Source organism: Notamacropus eugenii, chromosome 5, assembly GCF_028372415.1.
Source record: "Notamacropus eugenii isolate mMacEug1 chromosome 5, mMacEug1.pri_v2, whole genome shotgun sequence".
NCBI classification, from domain to species: domain Eukaryota; kingdom Metazoa; phylum Chordata; class Mammalia; order Diprotodontia; family Macropodidae; genus Notamacropus; species Notamacropus eugenii.
Window position 1 is genome coordinate 96,593,620 of NC_092876.1, and position 25,226 is coordinate 96,618,845.

General features: G+C 39.0%; 1 protein-coding gene across 2 annotated transcripts in view; it reads left to right on the forward strand.

The window, feature by feature from the left end:
• RNF121 (ring finger protein 121) overlaps positions 1–25,226 on the forward strand; it is an 89,925-nt gene that overhangs the window by 20,772 nt on the left and 43,927 nt on the right. For both annotated transcript variants that reach the window (XM_072610295.1, XM_072610294.1), the window contains exons 2-3: positions 6,431–6,468; positions 16,188–16,329. In XM_072610295.1, the coding sequence (XP_072466396.1) occupies positions 6,431–6,468; positions 16,188–16,329 (180 nt within the window). The remainder of the gene's footprint in view (positions 1–6,430; positions 6,469–16,187; positions 16,330–25,226) is intronic.

A 25,226-nucleotide genomic window follows, 5' to 3' on the forward strand; every position in this document is an offset into this window, starting at 1 on the left:
GTGCTCATTGGTGGATATTCTCTTCTTGGATATGCAGTGCACCTTTTCAGCTTGGTGATCTTGCCAGGGCTCCTGTTTCATTAGTATAGCCTTTGAGGAACCAGGGTTACTGTTACACTCTAAGGCATGAGAGGAAGACTTTACTGGAAGGACACGATTATTATCATCATTCCATTTTATCATCCCTAATTTAAAGATATGGAAATAAAAGTTAAGAAAGATGACTTATCCAAGGATTCGGCTAGAAAGCCAGGGAGCTATTATTGCAGTTGTCCATGAAAGAGGTCATAAGAGCCTGAACTGGAGTTGTGGCTTGATGAATGGAGAGAAGGGAACTTAAGTGAAGATGTTATAAAGGCAGAAACAATTTTGTTGTTTGGTTGTTTCAGACGTGTCCAACTCTTGTGACCCCGTTTAGGGTTTTCTTGGCAAAGATAATAGAGTAATTTGCCATGTCCTTCTCCAGCTTACTTTTACAGATGAGGAAACTGAAGAAATAAGGTTAAGTAACTTGCCCAGATTCACACAGCTAGTAAGTGTCTGAGGCCAGATTTGAACTTAGGAAGATGAGTCTTCCTGACTCTAGGCCTGGCACTCTATCCACTGTACCACCTAAGAAAATATAAGATTGGGGAACTGATTGGATATATGGGTAAGTTGAAGTGAAGAGTCATGTTTGACACTGACATTGTGAACCTATGTGGCTGGAAGGATGGAAAGTTAAGAAGCTGGGAGAGCTTGAAGGGAAGAGAGATAACTTGTTTTGAATATGTTGATTTTGAGACATTCAGTTTGAGAAATTTTAAGAGAAAATTAGAGGAGAGAGACTAGGACTGGATGTATAGCGCTGAGAATTCTCTATGTAGTGATGATAATTGAATCCATGGGAGCTGATGAGATCACCAAGTGAGATGGTATAGAGAGAAAGAGAAAGGCCCAGGACAGAGTCTTGGGGAACATCCATGGTTAGAAGGTGTAATGTATGAAGAACCAGCAGAGGAGACTAAGAAAGAGCAGTTGGACAGACAGAAGACACAAAAGAGAGCAGAGTCATGATAACTTTGAAAGGTGTCTGGATCCACCACAAATTATGTAACAAATTTATGTTACATAACTTTAACTAGACATCACTCCTTCAAGGGAATCCTTTTACACCTCCCTAATTAATTCATTATCCCACTTACCACAGTGACTTTTCCAGACCTTTTCATCTCTTCTCAAACCCTGCCCCTACACTCTCAGCTGAGAACCTTGTCTCATATTTTTATGGAAAAAAAATTGAGGCCATTCACTAAGAACTTTCTACTTTCCCCCTTTTCTAATGTTATATGACCTTAATGCATTCTGCCATTATCTTCTCCTTCACCCCTATCTCACATAGTGAGGTAATCCTTCTCCTTACCAGGGCAAACCCCCTTACATACACAAGTGATCCCATTCCATTGTGTCTTCTCTAGCAGATTTCATCCTCTTTCATTCCCTGTTTATCTTCATTCTGTCCATCTACTAGTTGCTTTCCTACTGCCTACAGACATGCCTGTGTCTTCCACATCCTGACAAAAACCACAAAACCTTTCTTGATCCCTGCTAGCTGTTATTCCATATCTCTCCTCCCTTTTAAGGTTAATCTCCTTGAGGCCATCAACAATAGGTGCTTCCACTTTCTTTCCTCTAATTTTCATAACTCTCTGCAGTGTGGTTTCTGACCTCATTCACCAGAAACTATTCTCTCCAAAGTTGCTAACAATCTCGATTGCCAAATCTGAGAGCCTTTTCTCAATCTTTATCTTTCTTGACTTCTCTGTAGCCTTTGACAGTCAGTCACCCTCTCCTTGATACTTTCCTCTCTCTAAGTTTTTGTCATACTACTTTCCTCTTGCTTTTCTTATACCCTATTTGACGACTCCTTCTCAATATCCTTTGCAGGATCTTCATCCAAGTCACAACCGCTAACCAAGGGTGCCCCACAAGTCCCTGTCCTGGTCCCTTTTCTCTTTTCTGTCTATACTGTTTCACTTGGCAGTCTAATCAGTTCCCATGGAATCAACTATGATCTTTGTGCTGATGATTCTCAAAACTTCTTAGCCAGCTCTAATGTCTCTGCTGATCTCAACTCCATCTCCAACTGCCTATCTAGAACTTGATGTCTCATAGCATCTTAACCTCAACATATCCCAAGCTGAGCTCATGACTGTTTACCCTAAAGCTTCCCCTCTTCCTAACTTCCCTATTACTGTTGAGAGTACTAACTATCCTCTTAGTCACCCAGGTTTTTAATCTGATTGGGATCATCCACTCCACGCTCTTCCCCATGTCCAATCTGTTACCAAAGTTTGTGAATTTTACCTTTGTAATTTCTCTCTTTATGTCCTTTTCTGTTCCCTGACATTGCCACTACCATCTGCCTACATCACACCTGGACTATACATTAGCCTTCTGGTTTGTCTCCTGCCTCAGGTCTTTCCCCATTACAATCCATTTTCCACTCAGCTGTCAAAATGGTGTTCCTAAAGTGAAAGTCTAACCATGTCATCCCTCTTTTCAGTAAACTCTAGTGGCTTCTTATTGCCTCTAGGATAAAATATAAAATCCTCTATTTGTCTTTCTAAGCCCTTTATAACCTCCCTCCCCCACCCCTTGTGTCTTCTTATAGACACACCTCCCTCTTCTCTCTACCCCTTACCTATTCAAATCCAGTAACATGAGCTGTTCCTTGCTGTTCCTTGAACCAGGCACTTTCATCTCCCAGCTTTGTGCATTTTCACTGTTCCCCATGCCTGGAAATCTCTCCCTTTTCATCTCCACTTTCTGGTTTCCCTGGCTTACCTCAATTCTCAACTAAAATTCCACCTTCTACTAAAAGCCTTACCTTATCCCTCTTAATAATTTGTGTATTTATATATGTGTGTATACATACATACATACACAATACATACATATATACATATATATGTATTGAGAGCAGGAGAGCAGGGTCTTTCTTCATATCCCCAGCACTTAGAATTAAGCACATAGTGTGTGCTTAATAAATGTTTATTGACTGACTGAGGAAATGAGAACAGGTGATAATGGTTTGAAATGATGCAGAGAAATCAAGGACAATAGGATTGAGAAAAGATCATTGGTTTTGACGTTTACATCATTGGTAACTTTGAAAAGGATAATTTTAGGTGAATGAAATCAGAAGCCAGATTGCAGAAGAATTTTAAAGACAGTGAGAAGAAAGGAAGTAGAGACACTCACTGATTGTAGATGGTTTTCTCCAGTTTAACTGAGAAAGGGAGAGGAGATAATTGGACAATAGCTAGTGGCATGGATGAATCAAGTGAGGGTGGTTTTTTTGTTTTGTTTTGTTTTGAGAATGTGGGATGCTTGTAGGCAGCAGAGAAGGAACCAGTAGATAGGGAGACACTGTGAAGGTCAGAAAGTGAGGATTTAATGAGCACAATTTGTTGGAGAAGTCAGGAGGTGAAAGGATCAAGGACACATGTAGAGAGGTTTACCTGGCAAGAAGGGCCATCTCTTCATCTGAGATTTCCTTCACTAAAAGAAAGAGAAAGTGGAGGAATATGTTGAAATGATATGAGGTAAGGAGGAAGAAGAAAGGAGGGGCTCTGGGAGAATTTTTTTTTTTTTTTTGGTGTAGAGGTGAACTCAGCTGATTAGTTGAGAGTTGAGGGTGACATGGAAGGCTTGATGAGAGGAAGTTTGGAACGGCAGCTATGGAACCATAAAGTTATGAGCATTATCATCTAATCCAGTATTGTCTCAGGGACCATGACCCCATGGAGTAAAGTCATACAGATGTCCTGTATCCTTCTGTCTTTTTGTCACAAAATAGCAGGCAGTAAGAGCATTTTGTTTCTTTCATATATAGGTATGGAAAACTCTGGAATTTATGTCCTTTTATATTCAGTAGGGTTTAGTAGAAGATTTATTGAAAGCCTAAGGGTAAGGGGACCCAAAAAGATTGGGAAATCCTTGCTCTTTGCTCTCAGTTTGTAACAGAGAATAGCTGTAGATGTGCTTGGACTACTTGGATCAGTCAGTTAATGCCTACTGTGTGACTAGATATTAGCAATGCAAGTACAAAGAATGAGACAGTCTCTATCCTAAAGAAGCTTACATTCTGTCAGAAGAGATAGCAAGCGCATCTAAGTGTGCACAAAATAAATATTAAAAGATTAATACAAATAAATACAAGGTAATTAAATATGAAGCAGTAGGGGAAGACGGCACTAGTAAATCATTAATCTAGAGAAAAAAATGGAAGTGGTAATACTTAAACTACTTATCTTATAGAATTGTTGTCAGGGAATCTTTGCCCCTAAAATGTGTAGATATGTTGTTATTATTAATGTTACATCACTGCATACTGGAGTGTAGAGCACAAGAATCATCTGAATTGAATGGATTTATGCAAGGGAGTATCACAGTAATTGTCTAGGTCCTAAGCTGCACTGGAGTTGTCTAGTCCAACTCTTGAATTTTCGAGGAAGAAGCTGAGGCCTGGGAGCTTAAGTGACCTACCCAAGGTTGTATAGGTAGTGTCAGAGGCAATATTTGAGTCCAGGTTCTGACTCCAGAACCAGTGAGTGCTTTCTTCATTGACCTTGGACCAGGGGAATTTGACCATGATCTTTAAAGAAGGGAAGAATGTGATTGTTATAGAAGAGGGAATGAGCCTGCTAAGTGACAACTCAAGCAGGTGAGTAAGTAAAAGCGAGCCTCTTTCATCATTCAATGAGTGGAAATCCTTTGAGTATGAAGAGTTCAAGGAAATACAGTAACAAGCTTGTGGTGGTTTTTGTTTACTTTTAAAAGCCCTTCACAGTCAGTCTCCACCCTACATTTCCAGATTTATGACACATTATTCCCTTTCACATATTCTACATTCTAGCAAACCTGTTCTTTACGTTTCTCATATACAGCTTTCCTTTTTTCATTTTTGTGGTTTTACACATACTATTCCTTATACCTGAAATTGCATTCTAGTCTCTTAGACTCAGTCTTTTGTGAGGCACAACCTGCTTCACAGTGTTTGTAGGGGAAAAGTTTTGTTAATTTAAAGCATTATGGAAAAGACAGGGAGCTAGTAATGGTATTGGTAATGTTACTCACATATTTCTTATGGTCACTTACAAGCAAAAAAGTGGCAGGAAAGATAATAGGAAACACAGCCCAACATGGGATTTGAATTCCAGTTTTTGCTCTGACACATTTTATCACCGTGGATTTGGGAAAGTTGTATAAATTCTCTGGACCTCAACTTCCTCATCTATAAAATGAAAAGATTAAACTAGATGACCTCTAATGTTCTTTCCAGACCTGAATCTTATGTATTTTATGATAAATATTTTTGGGATTATGGAAAAAGATGAATAGTCATGTCACAGGAGCAGGGAGACAGGCAGAGTATTCTGATGGTGAAATATTAAAAGAACCAAAGGAAAGGAGGAGGTAATTCATATAAACTGCTTTGTTAATTGTAAAAATTGTATATATGTGTGTGATATATATACATATGATCATTATTAACATTGCATTAGGATAGTCAGAACTTGAACCCAGGTAGCTTGACTCCATATTCAAGTATTCTTCAGCACTTCAAGAATTTGTGATTTCACTGATGTGGGTCCTCCTTCCACCAGATTGGATACCTACTTACTCTAGGTCTTAGTCAAAGGACTTCAGGAGTTTCTAGGGTTAAAAAAAAAACAGCATCTAGTTACTAGTCTCCTGGTGGCAAGCCTTTTCTAATTTAGCTAGTCTAGTGTTTGCATAACAGGCATACAAACCATTTCCAAAGTCACTTTGGAATCCTTTCTTGCTTGGTAGTATTTGCCAGAACTTTTGTTCCACTCAGCCTTCACCTCTGTGTTGTGGTAGAGGCACTGGGAGTGGGCCTTAGTGGAGGGGATAACATAAGAATATCAGTAATTAAGAACCAAAATGAGTGGTGGTGATGTAAATTGGTACAAGTATTTATAGGATCATAGATTTAGAGCTGACCAGGATCTTATAATTCAGCCCTGTCATTTACAGTTAAGAAAACTGAAGCCCAGAAAGGATGAGGGATTTGACCAGATGCATATGTCTAGTAAGTGGCAGGGGCAAGATTTGAACTCCATCACTTCTGACTCAGTGCTTATTCAACTTCATCATGGTATCCCTCTGAGAGTTAAATAATTGTCTCGTTATACAGTTAAGGACCAAAGTGACTGATAATGTGCTTTAGGAGGTAGAGGGGAGAGAGCAATATGGGATAGAGTAATTAGGGAAAGCTTCTTGGAGGCAAGGAGACTTGTACTTCTCTAGGGACCTTTGTGGCCATTGTTGAAGATGCTTCTGGCCATGTCAATAAAGTGTTTAACAGGGTTTGTCTTGTCACAGTAGTAGTAACTGGTTTTCTGGTGGTGTTTCTCTCCAGGTTGATCTTTCAGACCTGTCCCCTGAGGAACGATGGAGGTAAGTGCTATTGCTGGGACTCTTTCAGATGAAGGCCTAGTAACTGATGGACCTGCATGGAGCTGAACAAAGTGAACTGGTTGTCCATTGACTTCATTGTGTAGTGTGGTACAATGGGAAGAGCCCTAGATTTGGAGTTGAGGGTCAGGGTTCTGTTACATGTGTGACCTTGGGCAAGTTCTTCATCTTTCAGAATCTTAGTTTTCTCACTCAAAAAATGAGTTCTTCACCTTTTATGTGTCATGGATCCCTTTGGCAATCTGCTCGAGGCTATGGACTCCTCAAAAGCATGTTTTTTAAATGCATAAAATACATAGGATTATAAAAGAAACCAGTTAAATAAAAAATTAACAAAATATTTCTAAAATCAGTTTATAGACCCCTATTCATAAGGGGTCTCTGATGCCTCACATTGTATATGAAGCTAGTATCTCACAGCAGCTTCATAATATCCAGCCAAACTAGAAGTCATTCCTGTCCCTAAAGACCTCAAGAATACTAAAAAGTTTAGGTTTCTGCCACACTACTTAGGTCATTGAGTCTGTAGTGGGTTCCTTCCAGCACTTGAAGAATAGTAGATTTTGGTTTGTTTTTTGCTTTTTAAAGTAAATTTTTTATCTTTTGTTTTTATATCACTTACATTGCCTACTGAATCCCACCTCCCAAAGAGCCATTCCTTATAATAAAGAATTTTAAAAGAGGAAGAAAAAAAATTTCACAAGACTAACCAACATGTCAAAAAACTTTGGTGCAGTGTTCCTTACCTTTGTGATGAAGGATGGGGGAGATGGAAAAAGAGCATGTTAATCCCCTGAACAAACTTTGCTAACATCCCATTCTAGCAATAACCCTGGGAGTCAGAAAATTTTAGTTTGAGAGCAGATTTAAATATGATAAACAACTTCTTAACAGAGCTAGTAAGTATTAAATGCCTTTATGTGTAGGGTACTACATTAGATGCAGAGATAAAAAATGACAGTGCTTGTCCTCTGGGAGCTTATAGTCTTCTACATTGACCTTCATCTTCTTGAAAAGAATCATAGTTTCCAACTTGTTGGAAGTATTATAGTGCATTGCACTTTGCGCTACTTAGGCTACAGGTCATGCTAACACATTGTGTTAAACTCTGGGCACCATATTTTAAGAAGGACTTTGTTTAGCTGGAGAGCATCTAAAGTAAGGAAGCTAAGTTGGTGAAGAACCTTAGGATCATGCCATGGGATCAAAACTTTAGAAGAAAATACATAGGGAGAGGATAATGGGAAGGACAGGATAGGACATGATGACTGACTTCAAGTTTTTAATGGTTGTCCTATGGAACAGGAATTCAACTTGTGTTGCTTGACCTGCATGTCTGCAACGAGAAATACATGCTTTTTTTTCACTTCCACCTCTTAGAATTTCTAATCTTTATGGCTTAGTTCAAGTGCTACCTCCTATGTGAAATTGTTGCTGATTCATTCAGTTGTTAGTGTCCTCCTCCCATACACATCTTCAAAATTACTTCGCATATTTTTAAATTGGTTTAATCTAGATACACACTTCTTTCCTCCCCACTAGAGTGTAATCACCTTAATGATAGAGACTATTTTCCTTTTGGTATTTGTCTCTTCAGTGACTGGCACTGTGTGTTGCACATAGTAGGTGATTAATAAATGTTTTTTGAAACAATAAATCAAGTTGCAAAGAGCAGATTTAGAATTGAAGTAAAGAATTATGAGCTGCCTCTGTAGGTAGTGGCTTCTCCCTAACTCAGTATTTAGGTGAAGGCTGATAACCACTTGTTGGGGAATGTTATAGAAGTGACTCTTTGTTAGGTAAGGTTAGGATTGGATGTCCCCTGAGAGTTTGCAAAACTGAGGAGATATTCAGATAAATTTAGTACAAGATAGAGTGTGATCAAAGAGTTTCAGTTAAAATGTTGTAGGAAGGTTTGAGGAGTGAGAGAATACATTCATCCGGGAACTTAGAAAAGACTTCACAGGGGAGATAAGGGAAGGATTCTGAAGGGCAGGGATAGGAAAGCAGTTCATTCAAGGAATGGGGAACAGCCTGAACTTACAGGGAGGTAGATGCTATTCAAAAAACATATTACATTTGGGCAAGTCATCTAAGTTTTCTGAGTCTTTTAGTTTTCTCTTTTATAAAATGGAGGTAACACATATTCTTCCTTTTTGATAAGGTTTCTGTGAAGCCTAAATTAGATAATTTGTGGGTGATACAGAGCTGAAAGTTATGACTCCTATGTTGAATGGTGAAATCATGATTAAGAATGAGCTGGAAAGATGATAAATTAAATGGAATTAAATAGGAATCAAGTTTTGCATTTAGATTAAATAGTTCAAATACACAGGTGTAGGGTGGGAGAGGCATGACTGGAAGAACAACCTGAGGAGCTCAGAATGAGTCATTAGTGTGATACAACTCCTAAAGGAAACTAATGCTGTATTAATAGGATAGTGTCCAGGTCACAGGAGTTAATAATTCCATACTCCTCTTTAATACTTACAGTACATCTGGAGTATTGTATTGAGTTCTGCCTTAAGAGGGATATTGACACACTGGGAGGGAGCATGATAAAATAGGAGAATCACTTTAACTATCTTTATTTGATTTGCTGCTAGTATAATGATATACTTAGAAAATCCTAAGGAATCAGCAGAGATATTTTGTGATTGAGGCAATTAATAGCTTTGGCAGAGTTGTAGGCTAATCCTCAAAAAATCAACAGCATTTCAATAATAATAATAACACAGCCTAAGAAGCAAAAATAGAAAGGGAAATTCCATCCTAAATAACTACAATATAAAAATATCTGAGGATTAACCTACCAAAGCACCCAGAAGACTTAGATTCAATTGCTACTTACCGAAATAAAGAACTGGGGAGTTAAAGTTGAAATGACTAAGGAAACAAAGATTCAAGCTTCTAAGCATTTTGATTTATTAAGCAATGCATGCCAGTTGCCTAACAAATCAGAATCAGTACCCTTCCTTAGCTTTGGCACTGGACCCCAAATATAGGGAGAGACAGATTTTTGCAAATTAAAAGCAATCAAATAAAGTCAGTTAATTAAAAGGAAGCAACCAAGATACAGCATTAGGTAATCTGATTTCTAATTGGAGAAAAGATTAGGGACTTTCCAAGTTGGGAGAAGGAGAGCAAATAGGTACAATTCCCTGAAATCATAAAAAGAGGTGTCCCACTCACCCACGTGTCTGTAAACAACCAAGGGAACATGGAAACAATAACTGATGGTGTTAGTTTTCAGATAAGACATATGGGTTGTTGGAGATGTATAATTGTGAGAGAACTCTTTTCGTGAGTCTTTGAATCTGACCAGATTTCTGGTCAGCATAACCTTAAACAAGGGTCCCTAAGAGGTAATCCAGCTTCCCAGGTATGCAGGTTTAGGTTCTAACAATACAATAAGGTTTTCTGTCAATTCCCACAGAACAAATTAGATGGGTGGATGAACATTCAGTGTTCATAGCTAGACTGTGCCAGAATAGTAAAAATGAGAATAATAACCATATTTAATTTATACTTTTGATTCTAAACCAACCAAATCCCTAAGTAGATACTTTATTGAACTTGACAAAATAATAACAGAATTCATTCAGGAAAACAAAAGATCTGGAATATTAAGGGAAATGATGAAAAGAAATAGGGATGGAGGAGTAGTACTTCTAAACTTCAAACTATATTATAAAGCAGCAGTCCTCAAAACCATGTGGTAGTGGTTAAAAAATAGATCAGTGGAATATAGTAGACAAGGGAGAATCAGAAACAATAGAACTCAATAACCATTTGATTAAGTAGAAAATATAAATTATCTTAGAAAAAACATCTTGTTTGATTAAAAACTAGAAAAACTGGAAAGTAGTCTGGTAGAAATTAGGTTTAGACTAACACCTAATACCGTATTTCATGATATCATCTCAATGGATACATGACTTTAATATTAAAGATCATATTATTTTTAAAAATTAAAGAAGCAGATCGTGTACCTCTTACAGCCATGAGTAGGAGATGTATTCTGAACCAAACAAGAAATAGAGGCAATTACAAAAAAATTAACTTAATAATTTTGATTTCATGAAACTAAAAAGCTTCTGCACAGCCAAAATTAATGTACCTAGGATAACAGAAGTGTTTGAATGGGGAGAGGGGCAATTACATCCAATTTTTCTGATTAAGTATTTGGTATTCAAGATATATAAACAGCTAATAAATATATATATGACTAATAACCATTCCTTAATAGATAAATGGTCAAAAGATATGAACAAACAATTCCCCAAAGAACTGCAGAGTATTCACAGTCACATAAAAGAATGTTCCAAGTCATTAAATAAGAAGAGAAATGCAAATCAAAGCAACTTTGAGGTTCCACCTCACACCATGAAAATTGGCAAAAAAGACAGAAAATGGCAAACTGGTATTGGAGGGGTTGTAAGAAAATAGGTACATAAATTCATTGTTGGAGGAGCTGTGAAATGGTACAACTATTTTGGAAAGCAGTTTGAAATTATGCAAATAAAGTATGACTGAAATGTCCACACACTTTGCTAAACTTATACTTCAAGGAAGCCATCGATAAGAAAAAGTCCCTGTGTACTTCAAAATATTTATAGTGTACTTTTTGTGATAGCTAAGAGTTGGAAATAAAATAGATGCCTATCGATTGAAGAATGGCTAAAAAAAGTTGTGGTATATGAATGTAATAGATTATTACTGTGTTGTGAGAAATGATGTATGTAACCAATACAGAGAAGCATGAAAAGATCTGCATCAACTGATGCAGAGTAAAGAGAGCTAAGAAAACAACACATATGATAACTGCAACAGTGTTAATGGAAAGAACAACTATACACACAAATTAAAAGTGATTGTAACAAAGTTATAAAAAATAAGCATGACTAGAGTGGAGATGAAAAAACATCTCTAACCCACCACCGCTTTGAGGTCCACAGGTGTTATACATTGCACATGTTTTTGGACTTTTTCAGTGTATCAGTCAGTTGTGCAGGTGTTCCCCCCCCCCCTCGGAAAAATACTATTTGTTACGTGGATGGCTCTTGAGGGAGAAGGGGAAGAATACTGGGATAACTGATTTTGTAAGAAACAAAAGACATCAATTAAAACTTATTTTTTAAAAATGAAAGAAAAGCACTAGATTGAGGGTCAGAGGTCTTAGTTTTCAATCTCAACTCTGCCACTTAATTGCTGTGTATAACTTTCAGCAACTAACCAGCCTTAATTTCTTGATCTGTAAAGTGGAGCTGTGTACTTTCTAACTCTTGAATTGTTCAGTCAGTAAGAATTTATTGAGAATCTACTATGTGTCAGGCACTATGATAATTGCTGGGGGTATCAGTAAAAGCAAAAAACAATACCTGCATTAAAGGAGATCAAGGTCTTATAGTGAAGATAACAAGCAGATAACTCTGTACAACAGCGTGTGTGTGTGTGTGTGTGTGTGTGTGTGTGTGTGTGATAAATTGGGGATAGTCTCAGAAGGATGACACTGAGATGAAGGATGACTGGGAAGTTTTTTGTAGAAGTTGTAACTTTACTTGAGACTTGAAGGGAGACAGATGAGGAGGGAGATTTCGAGGAACTGAGGACAGCTGGTGAAAGTGTAAAGGTTGAGAAATAGAGTGTCAGAAAAACAGAAGAGGGGTACAGAGTACATGGAGAGGAAGAAAGTGTAGGAAGATTGGAAAAGTAGAAAGGGGCCAGATTATAAAGGACTTTAAAAGCCAAACTGAAAATTTTATATTTGACTGTGGAGATGATTAGGAGCCGCTAGAGTTTATTGAATGGTGTGTGTGTGTGTGTGTGTGTGTGTGTGTGTGTGTGTGTGTGTGTGTGTGTGTGTGTGACATGTTTAGACCTTTTAGGAAGTTCAATTTGACAGCTAAGTGGAGGATGGTCTGCAGTGGGAGGACACTTGAGGTAAGAAGATCAACCAATACATCATTATAATAGTCCAGGCATGAGGTGATGAGGGCTTTTGCCAAAGTGATGGCAGTGTTAGAGAGAGGAGGCATATAGGAGACATGTTTTGAAGGTAGAATTGAAAGGATATGGCAACAGATTGGCTGTGAGTATGAGAGACAGTAAGGAGTTGAACATGACACTTCAGTTTTGAGCTTGGATGACTGAAAGGATTGTGGTACCTTCAGCAGTAACAGAAGAGAGGAGGGTTTGGGAGCAAATATAATGAGTTCAGTTTTAGATTGCTGAGTGAGTTCAGTTTTAGATTGCTGAGTTTAAGATTTCTGTGGGACATCCAGTTATACATGTCTGATGTTGTCAAGAGAGTGTTGTTAAAAGAGAAGTTTGGGCTGGACAAATAGACCAGAATATCACGTTTAGAGATATTTGAATCAAGGAGAGCTGATGAGGTCATTCAATGAAATACAGAGAACAGAAGAGGACCAGGACAGAGCCTTGGGAGGCCTAAGGATATCCTTAGTATAGTCGTGGGAAGCATCTTCTAGGATAAAATGCAAACTCCTCTGTTTAGTATTTAAAGCCCTTCTCAATCTGGCTTCAGGCGGCCTTTTCACACTTACTAGAAATTACTCACCTCTTTTGCAGCTTTTTGTCAGAATTTACAGAGAGGTTAAGGATAAGCATTGATTAGATTTGTCAGTAAGATCATTGGTAACTTTGGTGAGGCCAGACTTCAGAGACTTAAAAAGAGAATGAGAAGAAAGGAAGTGGAGGCACTTGGAGATGGTTTTCTCAGTGAGTTTAGCCTTAAAAGGAAGAAGAGATATAGGCCTGCTAAGTAGTAGAAATGGGTAGATCAAATGAAGCGCTTTTTTTTTTTGAAGATGGAGGAGACATGGGTATGTTTATGGGCATTAGGGAAGTAGGCAGTATCTAGGAAAGATTGAAGATAAGTGAGTGTGGAGATGGTAGAGGAGCATTCTATTGGAGAAGATGAGACAGAATGGGATTACTTGTGCATATAGAGGGGTATATACATTGGCCATTATGAGAAAATGCTACGTAAATGTGAGGTATTAGCAATTATTATAAAAACCTGAAGTGCATTCAGAGGAGGGTGACAAGGAATCACAGTATTTACAATATAATACAATAAATATTATGTCTTTACTGTATACAAAAGACTATTCTAGGTCCTAGGTAAGGCACCAAGTTACATAAGAAACTGTCTTTGTCCTCAAAGAGGACAATATATACACAGTGAGTGTAGTGAAGTAAATGGACAGAATGACAACAGCTAAACTATATGAATGCTATAAAATTATCATGCCCAGGCTTGACCCCATAGAAAAAGTATGAGGAGACACCTTCCGCCTGCACCCTTTCTTTGCAAAGGTGTGGGCCTGTGGGTGTAGAACATTTTTCAGCGCATTGGTTATTTTTGCTTGCTTGATTGTTTTCCTCTTTTTTTATTCTTTGTAGATAATACTGGTTCTCTGGAAGGGGAAGACAATATTGGGAAATGCAGGTGTTATAAAAACAAAAAAAGGCAATAAAAATTATTTTTAAAAATGTTAGTGATAGCTGAGATTATAACTCAAGTAGGTTACCACCTACTTGACTAATAGGATGATATTGCCCTCAGCAGAGAAATAGAAAGTTTGGAAGAGGGATAGGTTGGGGAAGAATAGTATTGAGTTTCTTTTGGAACTGATATCTCCTCTGATAGCTATCCCTTTTCTTAACTTTCTTATTTCTATTGAAGTTCCCACCTTCCTTCCAGAGATCCAGTTTCATAACCTCTTTGTTTTTACACCCCTCTTTCCAGTGAATTACCAAGTCTTGTCAGTGTCACCCTACATTTCTCATATCCATCTCCTCTCTACTCATGTAGCTACCACTGTTGTTCAAACCCTCATTACCTTTTTCCTAAACTATTGAAAAAGCCTCCTAATGAGTCTTCCTGCCTGTCTCTCCTCCAGTCCATCTTTCATACAGCTTCAAAGGGCTACTCTTAAAGCACACATCTCTCTGCCACTGCCCTGCTCAAGAATCCCTCATGACTCCCTGTTACCCTCTAGGATAAGATACAAACTCCTTTGTTTGGTTATTTTTAAAGCCCTTTGCATTTGACTTAGATTGCCTTTTCAGACTTACTGGAACTTACACCCCTGTCCTGCAGACAAACTGACCTGCTTATTGTACCCCACACGTCATTGCTACCTTTGTACGTGCTGTCCCCACTCCCCTCCTACTCTTCCCTTTCTTGATAGTTAGTGCTTCTCCCTCATGTTTACTTTGTATCTACACGTGTGTTGTCTTCTCCAGTAAAATGTAAGCAGGAGAAGTTTAGTTTTTTTGTCTTTGTGTCTCCAGAGCTTAAATGACAGTCACTTAACAAATGCTTGAAGATGAGAAAAAGAAAGGAAGTCACCAAAGGGGCAAACTCTCAGATGAAACTTGGGAGATAAGTATTACAATTACAAGTGTTTAGGAAGAGTGAGGCAGAGGGGGAGATGAGAGGATAGGAATAGGATAGGATATTTAGAGAAGAATTAGAAGAGTTCTGGATGTGGAGATATTTCTAAGTAATAGTGAGATCAAGGATATGAGCTGTCACTTTGTGTAGTTACATTGGAATGAAGAAGTTGGTGAAGCTGGAGTGTTTGAGGGAATATCATTGGTTATATTAGAATCCTCAAGCATAAGAACAAGGGTTTCAGCTGTAGAGGCAGAATGTGAACTGAAGACAGAATTTGAGAACAGCAAAGCAAATGTGAATGAGACAAGGATCTTGGCATAGGAAATATAACCTGAGAGAGAGATTCAGCATTTAGGTAAGACACAGTTCCTTCCCTGCTTTGAGCTTGGTCTAGTCAGAAGTATATGACATGCACCCAGAAAATTATGATATAAATGAGTTGGAGGAGTACACAGTACTTTGTGAGATTGAGGTATGTCTTGGGAAGAAAGGATCCTTATCTAATGGATAGGTCAGGGAAGTTTCATGAAGGAGAGAAGGTATCATTTGAATTGGGGTATAGATTCAGCAAGGAAGTTAGGTGGAGCTGGAAGTTAGAGAATTGGGCCTGGAGTCAGGAAGACTCATCTTCATGAGTTTAAAATCTGACCTTAGAGCAGGCCTGCATAACCTGCGCCCATGGACCATAAGCAGCCCGAAAGGATTTCGAGCGGCCCATGAAAGATGTAGAGGAAAACAGCTGCAGGTTGTACTGACCTGCCTTACATACTTACTAGCTGTGTGATACTGGACAAGTCACTTAACCCTGTTTGCCTCAGTTTCCTCATCTGTAAAATAAGCTGGAGAAGGAACTGGCAAACCAGTGTCTTTGTCAAGAAAACCCCAAATGGGGTCACGAAGAGTGGGACAGACACAACTGAACCAACTAAACAAAGACAACATAGATTTGGCAGGCAGAAAGGTGAATGGAAGGATTTTCTAGATATAGGCTACAGTTTGGAGGTCGGACAATAAGGGGCTATTCTATGCCATCCATCAACTAGGCTTCTCTTTGCTTTAGAGCACCAGTGCCAGGAATATTGTCCCTTCATTAACAGGTTTTCCCTTGGCTAAAATATGCTTGTTTTAGGTCCTTTCCAGTTTCAACATTCTACATTCTGTGTTCTGGGAGCTCTTCCAGTTATGATGTGCTATAATTCTAAATCTGTAGTGGCAGGGGTGGTATGCTTCCAATTCCCCCACTGCCTGTCTAACACATTTGTTTGGCTTTCAGGATCGAGCACGCACGGATGCACGCCAAGCACCGTGGCCACGAGGCCATGCATGCAGAGATGGTCCTCATCCTCATCGCCACCCTGGTGGTGGCACAGCTGCTCTTGGTGCAATGGAAGCAGAGGCATCCCCGATCCTATAATGTAAGCCATTTTTCCTCCCCTGCCTCTGTTATTCCTAGAGAATCCTTACACAAGGAGCACTAGGCAGGTTCTCTTGAGCTAGTGTGAACTGAACCACCCTCATACAGACAACAGTTCCACAAAGTATTGAAGCCATTCAGTACACATGCATAGGATGGGGAAGGTCTATCCAGTAACATCTGACCTGTTTTGAACTCAGCTTGTGATAAGCATCCCTATATTATAATAATTTGATGATAAGATAGTCATTTTTCTAACACATTGTTTTATGAAATTCTTTCTTTTTAAGAGTCCTGTGAGAAGTCTGGCATATACTATTTTCCTCATTTTACAGAAGAGGAAACTAAGGCTCTTGTCCAAGGTCACACAGCTAAGGGAGTGGAATAGCTGGAACTTGAACTCAGATCTCTTGATTCCAAGTACAGGAAAGACTATGCTGCACCAGGCTGTCTATGTCTATTTTCCTGGCAGTGCGGTTTCTTAGTGCCCTCCTTGGCCAAAGACATTGGGACCAAAAGGAATGAGCAAGTTCAGAAATCGTGAAGAATTAGATTCCCTTCTAATTGAGCTGATCTTTGGCTTTCAGCATTTGAAAATCAAATAATAATTAGGTTTGAATAATAATCAAGCTCCCCTCTAATGCTTCATCAAAGCAGAGAGACGGATCTGGGATGTCTCGGGCTATGCTAGTGGAGCATAAGGTCTGGCAGGTCCTACCAAGCTGTCAGGGCTCCAAGCATGAGCCCAGCAATAGAAAGCAAGGATATCTGCTGTCTGAAGGGCCAGTCTAGCTAAGCATGAAGTCACCTCCTCAGAGTTCTTTCACTACAGCAGCTTATGAAGCCACAAAAGACAGAGTTAGGTCAACTAGATGGCATAGTGGGAAGAGCTCTGGGTTCCATCCTTGAGTCAGGAAGACCTGTGTTCAAATCCAGCCTTACACCCTTACTAGCTATATGACCCAGGGCATCAGTCACTTAACCTTTGCTCTCTCAGTTTCCTCAACTGTAAAATGGGGACGTGATAGCACCTGCTGCCTGGGGTTGTTGTAAGGATTAAATTAGATAATAATTGTAAAGCTCTTAGCACAGTGTTTGACGCAAAGTAAGTGCTATATAAATGTTAGTTTTTGTCGATATTATTATCTAATTGGAGACCAGAAAGTAGAAGTCTCGTGAGGTAGATTTGGACTCAGTTCAATAATCAAAGCTGTCCAGTATTTAAATAATTGACTGATGAAGTAGTGAGGTCTCTTTTACTAGAAGTGTTAATGCTTTGATTGGATACCTTTTTTGGAGATGCCAAACAAGATTCCTACCTTGGGGAATAATCCTAACAGTAACAATAAACAATAAAAGCATGTATGTAATATTCTAAGGTTTACAAAGCACTTTACAAATCTTATCTCATTTTATCCTTATAACAATTCTAGGAGGAGTAGATGATATTATTTTATAGAGGAGGAAGCTGTTACGTAGGGTCACATAGCTAGGAAATATCTGAGACTAGGTTTGAACTCAGGTCTTCCTGACTCTGGTTCTAGTGCTCTCTTGATTGTACCACCTCTCTGATTCTAGGTTTGTAGAAAGTTAGACTAGATTATCTCCAGTGTCTTGTTTACATTGAGAGTGTGGCGTAGTAGAAAGAGCATCAGACTTGGAATCTCTACTCCAGCTGTCTGCATTACCTTGAGCAAGTCACTTCATTTCACTGAGTTTAACTTCTCAGGTCAAAGCTGTAAAATGAGGAACAGTGGAGATCTGGAAAGACCCTTCCAGCTCAATGATTCTGCTATCCTAGCTTTGGAACCTTGTGCAAATCACTTAACCACTCTACACTTCAGTTTCCTCATCTGTAAAATGAGATAGCAGTACCTGCTCTAGCTAGCTCACAGGATTGTTGTGAAGAAAAGCACTTTTGTAATAAACCTTCAAGAGCTGTAGGAATGGGAGCAGATATTCTGATTTGCTGCTTCTCACACTTGCAAAGTCAGGACATTGCAAGCTTTGGAACCCAACCCCTACAGTTAGCTCAGCAGCCTTCTTTTTAGTGGCTCTGACTTATAGATTAAAGGAAAGTGATTGTTACCATCTTTGCCAAGACCAGAGTCACCTCAGCATTAAGATTCCTCATAGCCTTAGGAGCAGAAACATAAGGCTATGTGGGGAGATTCTGGCCTTTGCAGGTGGCCTTTTATCTTTAGTCTTCTTGGGATAGAGCCTCTCTGCCTGGCTGAGTGAGACCCAGCCTAAACAAATAAACTTGTTAGTTTGCCCAAGTTAGAAAAGATCCATATGGATACCACTGACAGCTATAAGTAAGGAAGGCAGAGCTTTCCTCCCACATTCATGCACTCTGTGTCTAGGGAATCAGCCCAAGGCACAATCACACAGAATTATAGGAACCAGGATATGATAGTGGTAAATCAACTATGCAAACATCTGTCTGAGGTTTCTTTTGGCTTAAAAGCAAAGAATCTGATAAAATTATCAGCAAGGCATGTCAAAGACAATTTTTTTTTAACTGGACCTATGATTTCAGTGGTGTAGAAAATCCCTGGTGAGGAAGCTCCCTCTGCAATGTGCCATCTGCTTGGCAATTGTTATACTTTTTTGAGAGTTGCCTGAGAAACTAAGATTAACTAACTTGCCCAGGGTTACAAAAGCAGAATTTGTCAGAAGTGAGTCTTGAACCATGTCTTTCTGACTCCAAAGCCAACTCTTTATCCATTATACCATACTGCCTGTAACAAGCTTGTCCTTTGAAAAGTAGAGAAAACCATAAGGGTACTGCTGTCATGGACGTGATTCTTATCCATAAGGTTAGTGTAGTAGAAGTGATAGGAAGAGTAGGAAACTGTGGTTGCTGTCCTGGAGTTTCTTTCTGTAATTTGATCTCTTCAGCAATATTCATTCATGTTTTCACCAAATGCTGTTACCACCATGGAATACTTTCCTCACTTCCTACCCTCCATCACCAAATGCTGGCTTCTTTAAATACCAGACAGCTTGTATATTAGCTCCGTTCCTACTGTCTGGCACTCTATCCAATGAGGTGAAAATGTCAGTGCATTCAGCCAAACAGAAGAAACTAGGATCAGGCCAAGTGAAGAAGACTCACATTAGAGAGGGTGTTGAATAGTGTGGGATTGCCCAAGACTCACAGTCATTACCAAGTTTCAGAATGATTTGACTGTCTCACTTATAGATCATCTTCCTGAAGTAATAAAACTAACCAATGATGGTAGAGTAGGAGTATCTATAAAAGTAAAATCCTAAATATTTAAAGTATTAAAGAAAAATAAAACTAATCTCTGATATAAATTATGTGTGTGTGTATGTGTATGTGCATGTGTGCATGTATACATATAAATGCTAGCTTTCATTTCTTTGTGTCCCAAAGGGCCTCTGGCCTACCTGTCTGCTCTTATTAAGCCCTATTCCTAACCTATGCTAGAGTAATTTTTTAAAAATTCTTAAAATTGTCAGGGATCTTACGGGTCATCTCGTTTAGGTATTTAGCCAGTATACTCCAGAGAAGGTGATACAGCCACGTGTCAAATACTTCCAGCGACAAGGAGCTTCCTGTTTTATAAGCCAGCTATTAGATTGTTGGATACTTTAAAAGTTCTTCTTTATATAGAGCCAAAAATTCTCCCTGAAGTTTCTTTCTGCAGGCCCTAATTCTGCCCTTGGGACCATAGATTATAAGTTGGCTCCATTTTCCTTATGATAGCCCTTCAAATATTTGAAGATAGTTATCTTGTCCACCAAGTCTACTCTTTTCCAGGCTAAATATCCTCAGATTCATTCTGTCTCTCTTTAGTTTGACATGGATCCATTAATTACCCCTCTTTAGACCATCAGTTCTGTATTGTGTCTTCAGCCCACAGTTTGCCATCTTTGCTACAGGGTACTTTGAGCAAGTTTAAACTGTCAGGCTTCAGTTTCCTATCAGCTAAACAAGGTTAATGGTATCTCTTCCCTGCTTTCTACTTTGGGTAGATATAGAAATGATAAAGTAATAGAAAATCCTGATAACACTTGGAAGATTAAAAAGTATAAAATGCTATGTACCTGAGCGGATGTCTGGGTGGCAATCTCTTGGGGTAAAAACATCCTGTTTTTATCTTCAGATCTTATGTAGGAGATGAGTGAAGAATCTGACAGTTTTCATATTTTTTTTTTCCAATCAAGTAGCAAGCATTTACTTAGTGGTACTATATGACAGACAGTGTGCTGTTAGGGATACAAGCACAGCAGCGAAACAGTCCCTGCCCTCAAGGAGCTTACAGTGTATTCAAGCTTAACAGCATTAAAGAAAGTGTTTTCAGTTGGACATAGAGTTTGGAAGCCAGACTTCATAGTTTTGAGAAGTGAGTGAGAGGAGAGGAGATGGAGGCATGTAAGAGCAGAGAACATTTTCTACAGACTTAGGAAGAAAGATGCTAAGTTGTTTGGAACACTTGAAGAGGTTATAGTAAAAAGTGGTCTGGATTTGGGGTCAGAGGGCTGGGCACAAAGCTCAGTTTGCTTTTTCTTCTCTCCCCCCCCCCCCCCATTGTCCTTGTGGCAAAAAACAAAACAGTAAAAGCCAGAAACATAAAGAAAGTGAAAAGTATATTTTAATTTACCCTCAGTTTGTCACTCTCTTTCTGGAGTGGATAGCATTTCCTATTATGGGTCATTGTCTTGGATCATTGTATTGATCTGAGTAGTCACGTCTTTCATAATTGATCATTGTTACAGGTTGCTGTTACTAACCCTGCACTGCTTTACATTGTGTAGCATCACAACACTCCTTTACTGATTAGAGGATTTTGAACTATTGCCTTCTTAGCCCTTATTGCAACTTTCTGTTGGGAAATCTTACCAGTCCTCAAAATTGGGCTTGATTCTCTCCTCCAGAAAGTCTTCCTTGAATTTTTCAGTGTATTTTGGTCTCTCCAACCAGAGAACTCTTGCATCACATATTATTTTTATAACTCATTTAAGTACTTACTACCTTGTGTAGTTTACCTGTTTCATGTGTCTGGTTTCTCCGATACCTTGAAGGAAATAATCATGCTTAGTCATTTTAGTACCACCACATTGCACCCACTTCTCCACCTCCTCCTTCTTCCTCCCAGCCTCCCAGCAGCTAAATAGTGCTTTTGTACCAAGTGCTTAGTAAATATGGAGAATTCTAGGTGAGAAAGAAATCTAGACAGCAGGCCAATTATCTAGAACCTTTCTATAGTGCCCCTAACACATGACCATTCAGATCCACATCCACTTAGGATCAATTAACAACCGTTAAGTGACTACTTTGTGCTAAATTTAGAGCCAGAACTGACCTTAGAGGTGATCTAGTCTAAACCCTTCATTTTACATATGAGGAAACCAAGACCCAGTGAAGTTAAGTGATTTGTCTGTGGTCACAAAGTACTTGACACCTGTCTAGTGGTAGGCAATTCCTTATCTCCAAAAGCACTATATTCTACTCTCAAATTGCTTTCATTATGTGAAAGTCCTTTTCTATTTCTGACTGAAATTTTCTTCACTCAAACTTTTATCCTTTGGTCCAAGTTCTGCCCCCTGAAACCAAACAGAACAAGTCTAATCCTTCTCCTATATACATTACAGCCCTTTGACCAACACTGCATCTTCTGGTAGTGAGAGAGTCAGTCGGGTGTAATGAAAAGCACACTGTATTTGCAATCAGATTCAGAGTCCTCGACCTATTAACTGTGTGAACTAAAAATAAGTGCTTTCCTCTCTCTCCGAGCCTGCTTCTTCATCTGTCAAGTAAAAAGAATAATTTAATTTCTCCTTACCTCCTTTATAGGGTTTTTATAAAGCTCAAATGGGAAAATGATAAGGAATGTGCCTGTGAATTGTAAAGCACTTTATAATTCTAAGCTGCCCTATACTGCACCTGCATATTCTTCTGTTACCACCAGATGTCAGGAGAGTCTGTTGGGATTCTGAATTTGTTAGCAACTCTCCAATAGAGCTTCTAAAACGAGATTAAATTAAACAACGATAAATAACACAGAAATAAAACTTTCAGAGCAAAGAAAATAGAGAAAATATTCAGATGAGAGACTAATTTGCTCACTTTTTGTATTAAAATCATAGAATCTCAGATCTGGAGAAGATGTCAGAGGTCATTCAATATAATCTGAATCATGGAATCCTTCTACATAATTCCTGGCAAGGTTTCCCCTGCCAGCATCTCTTTGAAGACCTTGAGTGATGAAGAGTTCAGTACCTGTTAAAGAGCCCATTACAATTTGGGACCACTCTCATTGGGAAGTTTTTCTTATCACTGAATCTAAGTCTACCTCCCAATAACTCTTTTTCCCCCTTTTGTTTCTAGTTCTTTCTTCAGTGGCTGAGCAGGATAGTTCTTTAAATACTTGCAAACAATGATTGTTACCCCATCCCCAACTCTAAGCCTTCTCATCTCCAGATTTTTATCATTTTATGTTCTTGTGACCAGGGTTTCAATCCCTTCCCAGTCCTGGTCATTCTCTGCTGGACATATTCTGGCTTGTCATATCCTTCTTAAAGCTGAAGTTCCAGAATTGAACAAAGTTCTCCAAATGTATGCTGGCCAAATGTATGCTAACTAAAAAGCCCTGGTAATTCTGTTTTTCCTGTTTCTCTATCATTTACCTTAACCATAGGCAGATCTGAAAACTGAACTCATCCTTGGAGTTTAACTTCATCTCAAACCTTGGTTTCTATTTTTTAGGCCTTTGCTTTCTAGTCTCCCTTTATGCTTTCTCAGTCATTTTTGTGAGTTTTCATTCAACCCTGCCTATTCCTCAGGTCATAGAATGTTAATGTTTAATGTGACATGAGATCATTAATTCAGAGAGGAGGAAACCAAAGCTCAGAAAGGAGATGGGAATTCTCAGAGATACAGAGAATGTAGGTGGCAGAACCATAGCTAGACCACAGATCTTAGGGTCAAGGATAGAACTGGAGAAGCTCTTAGCAGCCAATTAATCTAGCTTTGTTTTATAGAGGAGGAAACTGGGGCGTAAAGACATGAAGTAATTTGCCCAGGGTTACAAAAGTAGTATCAGAATTAGGATTTGGCCCCATGGTCTTGTCTCTTACTCCTAATCTAACATTCTCTCATGCTACTGTGCCTCCCATGACTCAAAACTCTACAACACTTCATCAGGGGATCTCTGAATTTCCTGGTCAACTCAAGGGTTGACAAGAACAAACGACTTCTTTGAAAGAACATTTAATTTCAACAAATATGTTAAGCACCTCTAATGAGCAAAGCCCTGTAATTGGCACTGGGAAAACAAATAGAGATAGTCCCTATTTTTAGGGAGTCTATAATACTGGTATCTGTGATGCTAGGGAGTAGCTAGAATGGAGTTTAACAGCTGTAATTCAAGGGAAAATTAACTGCAAATGTGAGGTCTCTATAAGGTAATTAGAGAAATTTGGGGAAGGAAGAGCTCCTTCACAAGAGGGGTGTGTGAGAGAGTATCAGAGAAGGCTTCATGGAGAGAATGCATGAAGTAGTCTCCAAGGAACAGAGGGAGGGTGGAAAAAATCAATAGATGTGAGGAGGCTGAGAGAGGGGAACTTAATTCTAGGCTTAGAAAGAGTAGAGAATAAGATAAGGCTATGGACTCAAGAGTTGGAGAGATCTGAGAGCTCTTTGAGTTCAGCTATCTCATGTTACAAACAAGGAAACTGAAGCACTCAGTAGTATCTGAGGCATGATTTGAATTAAGGTTCTCCTGACTCCAAGGTAACTATTCACTTTACCATGCTGCCTCTCCATCTGGGGGCCGTTTGGCTGGAATGTCATATACATGAATAGCAGTAGTATGAGAGAGCTAGAAAAATGGTGTGCCGGCAGATTGTGGAACCTATTGTCAGAGATTTAGACTCTGCGAGACAGGGAAGAACCCCAGAGGCAGGTAGGTAATGCAGTAAATAGTATTGGATTTGGAGTAGGGAAGACCTGAGTTCAAATTTGGCCCCGTACTTTACTAGTTTTGTCATCCTGGGCAGGTAATTTAACCTCTCTCAGCCTCAGCTTTTCTCCGTCTGTAAAATGGGAATGATAACAGCATTGAATCATTGTGATGATCCAGCCTTCTAGTGATATATAAAGCTATCAGCATCACTGAAGGTTTTTGGAATGGAGGAGCGACAGTCACAATAGTGTTTGCTGTAGAAAAATGGCGTGGAGAATTTCTTGCTTAAAACTCTTTAGGGAACTTGGTTACTTTTTTAACAGGTTTAAAATTTCAGAGTTGAAAGCTGTTCACTGAACAAGAGCATATAGAGCTAGGCAAATCCTTTACTTGGTTTCACCCACGTTGCAGGATAGACCTCTTCATAACCATGTCAGTGTTTCTGGTTGTGCATCAAACCTCTCTATCCCTAAGGCTACCAGGCCATACTCTTCTTTTTGCTTTGCCCTCCTTCCTCTTGCATCCTGAGCTTCCATCTTGAAAACATGTGTTGTAAGCTTGTAGCTTTTGTCTTCAGTGCGATTTCACCCTCAGGTCCTAAGAACAAGGGGAGAACACCATGACTCTCTGTTACTCCATTAGTTATATTACTTTGCTGTTTGAAAAGCTGTCCAGAGGCCAGAAGTACAGAAGCATTTTCAAGTAGGACACACTTTGCTTGGCTATGAACAGTTCTCCCACAATCTGTTGTAGTATGTGTCCTATTTTAAAAATGCTGTGGTTAGCTTTGAGATCAAGAACCCTGAAGAAGCTTTTAGCTTTTCACTCAGTTGAAGGTGGTTCTGGAGCTGAGCTTTGAAGAAGGAAGCTATTGAATCTCTTTAACTCTAAATCTACCCCATACCTAACACTCCTTCTATCTTATTTATGGTCATTATTTCTTTCTCAGAACCGTGCAATG